Source organism: Halichondria panicea, chromosome 7, assembly GCF_963675165.1.
Source record: "Halichondria panicea chromosome 7, odHalPani1.1, whole genome shotgun sequence".
Classification (NCBI taxonomy): Eukaryota; Metazoa; Porifera; class Demospongiae; order Suberitida; family Halichondriidae; genus Halichondria; species Halichondria panicea.
In genome coordinates this window covers 3638969-3645100 of record NC_087383.1, presented here as the reverse complement: position 1 = coordinate 3645100, position 6132 = coordinate 3638969, and the positions used below count along the sequence as shown (strand labels likewise).

The 6132-nt window shown below is 40.5% G+C and overlaps 1 protein-coding gene across 1 annotated transcript; it reads right to left on the bottom strand.

Annotated features, from left to right (window-relative positions):
* Nucleotides 1-2536: 2536 nt before the first annotated feature.
* LOC135338362 (serine racemase-like) lies at nt 2537-6119 on the bottom strand. Its single transcript, XM_064534464.1, has 7 exons — nt 5811-6119; nt 5241-5477; nt 4927-5052; nt 3650-3724; nt 3273-3400; nt 2996-3092; nt 2537-2776 (listed from the first exon to the last, which is right to left on the bottom strand). The coding sequence occupies exons 1-7, from the start codon at nt 6060-6062 to the stop codon at nt 2609-2611; spliced, it is 1083 nt and encodes a 360-aa protein (XP_064390534.1). The 5' UTR covers nt 6063-6119; the 3' UTR covers nt 2537-2608.
* Between the last annotated feature and the right edge of the window lie 13 nt (nt 6120-6132).

The following is a 6132-nucleotide window of genomic DNA, read 5'->3' as shown; positions in this document are numbered from 1 at the left end:
CAGATTTAGCTAGATAATGGGGTAGAGAATAGTTGAGCGGTGCTGTGTGTAGCTTGAACTGTACTGGCTGGCAAGAATCTAGTAAGCACCCTATGCACTGATAACTCGTCAGAATGGAGGGTATGTTCTAGGGATCTGGACAGCTGTACATCCAAAGGAGCCAGGGAGTGCCAATCATCTTCTCCCAGTCTCTGACACGCTAAACAAAAGGAGCTAGAACTGGGAGTCCCAGCTAGAATTGCTAGCCGGATCTAGACTAATAGAATGACTTGGAGGCGTGGTGAGGCCGGATCCACACTAATTGATCGACCTAAAGACGCTCCTGTTCCAGATTTCACGAATGGCAAGGAAAGGGCTATTCTTACAGCCTTTATTCAAAATTCCCACATTATTCCTCCAAAGCACAACATATAGACCACATCCTATGTTGTCGCACAAGTAATTATATCATCAAACTTTAATGGCCATGCACATGACTATCTATATATAATTATATCAAACACTATAATATTGATAGCCTATATATATAGAATCATGAATGATGCCATGCTAAGTAGATAATTTATCCACCAATTTGTATATGCCCAGTACACTCCCATACATTCAGTAAAGGCCTAGATATTTATATACTACTGACTCGACTGACCTGTATTTCCAAAACCTGCATGCATATATACATGCCTACTATTCTCAGCTACCAGCATGATTCTCCATGTTCCAGAGCCTAATATTGTGATTTCATATACAATAACGGTATAGGTTTTTGTTTTCATAATTATGCTCGATGCATGCGCGCTAAACTAGTAACATACCATATATCGGGTTCGAATGGGAGGGTATCGAATGTGAAAGATATATTGTACAAGCTTGATTGAGTTTCGCAAATTGCATGGGAAATTGCATGCGCAAGCTCACTCTTTGCGATTTATACTCAATTTGCAATCGAAAGAACATAGCATGAAACAGTGAGGTATAGCTGGGCGGTATTTTAAGGCGAGTTTATACAGTATTGATTTAGCTAGCCATCCGTGACAAACGAAACAGACGTTATAATAATTATATCGAGGTGAAGCAGATTAGCAAGAGTCCATGTTATAAGGGCCCTTAACGCGGGTATACCGTTTTATTGTTGAATCGGATAAAGCGTTCTCTAAGCTTCAAAATGATACCAAGATCGACTTCCTATACTATCCGGAGGTAATTATATATACGTAGTATAATTATATTTTCGCCACCCAATCTATTATTGCAGATATAGGTAGACATGTAATAAAAATACTGTCCCTCTGGATCAGGTGACAGACTCACTAGTGGCTCAGATGACCTAGGAAGAGAAAGACAAACATTCAGCAAGCCTCCATGCATGTATAGAGGACCTTTGAATGAATCTCAATTCATGATGTTCACAAATAATTATTTTATACAACAAAACCACATAATTAAGCATTTTAGCTCTATAATTCTAGTATATAGGGTCTATACAAAATCTGCTTAAAATTAGTGAGTGTCACTCTCCAGCAATGGTTCTCAGCAGTAGTCTGGGGCGTACAATGAAACCACAGAATGAGTGGGAGGGATACACGAGTCATTCACACCGTTAATGTTTTCATACTCTCTACGTACACAAGTTTTGCAACAAAGTGTCTTACCCTTGTACACAGATTATCACTAGGAATGTGAGGATTGCAATACCATTAGAGTAGCATTGATGAACTCAGTTAATGCAGACAATGTTACACTCTCAGTTTCAAATTTCGATTCGGTTAAAAGATGTACACCCTCAACAAACAGTAATGTGACATTACTTCTTCTACTAAGCAGTGATGCAGCATTCTGGGCAAGTAATTGAGAGTGTGACAGCAAGTGCCATGGGTGTTTAATAACCGACTTGACCATGCACTTGGTTGGGCATAGATTTAAGAGGAAAAGGATTGGAAATAGAAGTAGCGTCACTTGACACATTTTACACTGAATTTGATAGCATGATACAAAAAGCTTGTGATGTTGATTTGCGTTACGGTTGTGCAACACACGGGAAACAATCTTTCTTGTATTATAACCACTTACTGCAAGACATTCATGCAAAGCCCCCCTAAAACTTTCAAATGATTCTTGAAGATACCGTAAAAACTTGATTTAAAGCGACACTTTTATAATTATGTTTTGCAAAAGTAAAGTTTCAATGTACACAAAAAAAAGTATGGGCGAAATGTTCAATTATTTAGAGGGTCGCCTTAAATCGAGATTTTACGGTAAAGTCTTCTGTCAGATTTTTATTCATGTAACATATATAGAATGCTTCTAAGCTGGCATTCCACGTGTAGTGGCTAGAATTGAATACGTACGTTAATAAAACTGGTTCGGATAAAATTGAACAGTCGTCCATTCAAGTTAGATTCTCACTTTATATTGCTGTTCCCATTCCCTGAACATATACTTAGGCTATTCTGAGTAACCATGGGGCTAGGGAGTTAGATGCTCCCCTTCCCTTTATGTGCGTCCATGTGATCTCAGGGATTCTAGTGACCTTTTGGACTTGAGGGCACACAATTAACTCTGTGCTGTATAAATAGCTACAAAAATACTATCAACAAAAAACGCAATCAGTTCAGTTTTTAATCCAAGGTATATTGTCCAAGTCTAGGTTTCCGCCACACAAGACTACACCAACTCGCTTGACGTCAGGCCCAGCCTTCGCTTTGAACTTGTCGCTGAGAACAGCTGCCACTGAACAGGCTGCAGCTGGCTCAATCACCACCTTCATACGCTCCCAAACCTGCATGTATATAGCTATACAGTAGCAAGAAGTCACCTAACTCTAAGCAATAGGAATTCTATAACATAATGTTTTGTACAACGTGTACTGTGTACTGGATATAGAGCGAACATACATTGTCGGTGACAATAACGGAAGCTAGTCATGTTTTCAGCACTATACAAGTAGCAAAACATGCAGTCATGTAGACTATAATTATCAGTATTATAAATAACCCACCAGTCTCATGGCCGAGATAATCTCCTCCTCAGAGACGGTGATGACTGCACTAGCATGTTTTTGGAGGATTGGGAAGGTCAGCTCACACACACTCATTCTGCAGCATATTCACATAATTTTATATATTACATACAGCATAATATTATAGTTTTTGCGGCTGTAGCCAGGGAGATTTCTTTAGAATAATGAACTATTAGTTAAAACCAATTCCACGGATGTCTAGAAACTAAAGTTATCTACACGTACAATGTACTCTACATGCAGAAAGAGTAGTTACTTGAGGGCATCAGCGACAGTGTTAGGAAAGGTTGGGTTTGGAATGATTTTTCCCGCTTCAATAGACTTGGCACAGTCATCAGCCAGCTCCGGCTCAGCCACAAATATCTTAATGTTGGGATTCAGACCCTGCATGGTGGATAATACGAAAAAAAATGAGCTCGAGAACACATCTTTGTTCTATAGGCACCATTTAATGCAGAATGAGTAATCAACTAAACGCACATTGCAATCGATGTTATATTTAACGTACTCTAACACTGAAAATGAGTAACACAACACACATCAATTGATTATACAAATAAGAGTATAAAGAGGGAGGATATTGGCACTTGAAAAAATTAGTTTTGGTTCAAATAAATAACACATTGTGTATACCTTAGCACCTACGGCAATCCCAGCCACAAACCCTCCTGCACTGACAGATGCCACAATGGCATCAAGGTGAGGGACCTGCGCGGGAAGGGACAATCAAATAACTAATTATAAGAGTTCTTTTTTCACAGTAATGTCAAAGAGATAATTGCCGAGCGCCTTAGCGCGAGGCAACTAATACTGCATCGAATCTCAGAAGTATGTATGTATGTATGTATGTATGTATGTATGTATGTATGTATGTATGTATGTATGTATGTATGTCACGCTCAAGAATGTCACACTTCAGGAATGCGGAATTGGGTGTGGCTACATTCGGTTAATCTTTATTACCTCTAAACTGATCTACTATTGGCATAATTATGCGGAGAAGAAAAGCTACGTAGCTAGCTAGCTGGAAGAGCTAGAGCTAGCCTTAGGCTGGCCGGCTGTAGCTAGCTATATATACATGTAAGAGTCTCACATGAACAAAGCCAACAATGACACTATATATACTCTACTCTTGGAATCAGAGTTCTTGAGAGACTGATTCTAGCCAAGAATGTATGTGTATTAATTGCTATTTCATAATGAAAGCACCGTGGGTGCTGATGCCTCGGTGGAGGTATATTCTACATAACATAAAGAGCATAAAGCTGACATTATACAATGATGAATCAATTTTGCTGCATGAAGAATCCAGAATTAATCACAGGAACTCAAAGAATGGGTTATGATCAACCATGATTGTTGTTAAAACGATCGATGCCAAAAGTCCAAGTCTAAAATTGATGGCTGCATTAGAGCATCAGCAGAACCTTGCAGCTCTCTTCTCACACCTATACCAATAGCTATAGCGTTATAGTGCAGAGCTACCTACTAAGTAGAGTAGCAACACTCGGTGGACAAGTTTTAACTAGGCATAACTCGAGAACAAAGCATTATTTTGCAAATCCAAGAATGAAAAACTACTTACACTTCATTGATCCTTGAGCAGCTGTATAGCAGTCTACACAGTACAGAGAGACAATCACACACATGCGATATGCACACACACACACGCACACAAATTTACGCATGCGCACTAAGGCATAATTATATCCAAATCATACTCTCTACAGCATGCAGGTCAAGTCTACTCTCCTTCTTTCTCCTAAAATTGTACTTATTAATACAACTCTGCGCGAGGCTAATCATGCGTGTGCGTATACCTAGTTATAGCGAAGGCTCTCTACTTACTGGACAAAAGGAGAGGAAAAACTTATAGTGGTAAGAGATTTAGCATGTGAAACGTGGCTCACCTGCTCAAACAATTCCAGCGCAATGGTACCTTGTCCAGCCATAATGTCAGGATCGTTGCTGGAGGGAATCAGCACTGCCCGAGGTCCTACGGACTTCATCACTGCAGCAGCAGCATCTCGCCTCCCCTAAAACAGCGGCAAAAACATAATTATTACATCACAGTAAGGTCTGATCGTGCATTTTTATAAGAGCTATGCCAATAATTGACATACCAACTCTATGTAAATTATTTCAATGGCACCCAAACATTTATGATGATCTGTTACCACACAACAAATAGACTAAACTTGTCCAATGCACACACCACTCTCACCTGCTCAGAGGGTACACAGAGAGTGACCACACCCTCATATCCCTCGACTGCCCGCACCTTGATCGTGGGGCTGGTTTGAGGCATCACGATCTGAGCCTGGATACCACAGAGCTTTGCCGCAAGGGCCAGTGCTTGAGCATGATTGCCACTGCTGTGTGTGACCACCACTGGCTTCTCTTTGCCAGAGTCTTCAGCCTCCTTTACCAGTTTCATAACAGCATTGGTGGCACCTCGGATCTGACAGTACAGGGAAAATGCATGCATTAAAATTGCACATATTATCTGGGACAAATAGGCAATTTATTGAGCATGCATAATATAATTATTGCGCGTACCGTATAGCGGGTAATTTTCATGGGCAAGCTGAGTGCTGACCTCCACAAAATATTCCCCCACGAAAACATAGGCGTGGTTTACCGGAACGCAGGCAATGAAGTCAAACGAAATTTTTTACTTACGAAAATCACCGTGTTCGAGTTTTACCCCGCACGAAAAAATTAATTACCATAGATAGACTAAAGCCCATATAAAATTGAGCTTCCTATGTTGTATGCTCTGCTGTAGTGATACCTTGAAGGAGCCAGTCTTCTGAAACTGCTCACACTTGAAGAAGAGTTGCCTGCCGGAGAGTGAGTTGAGATAAGTACATTCCAGTACTGGGGTACAGTGGACCCTCTCTCGTATCCTCTCCCTCGCCTCCTGTACATCCTGCAGACTAACGGCCAGCGGAGAGTTATCCATGGTGGAGTGTGTCCGGGCTAGAGCTGCAGAAAAACGGTGCAATGCTAAGATCTTCCTCAGTGAGCTTGAGATGTTTTGCATCAGCTTGAAATCAGAGCTTGAAATGCAAGTTTATCGGTAAAGATCATTCAACTAATAGTGAAGAGACACT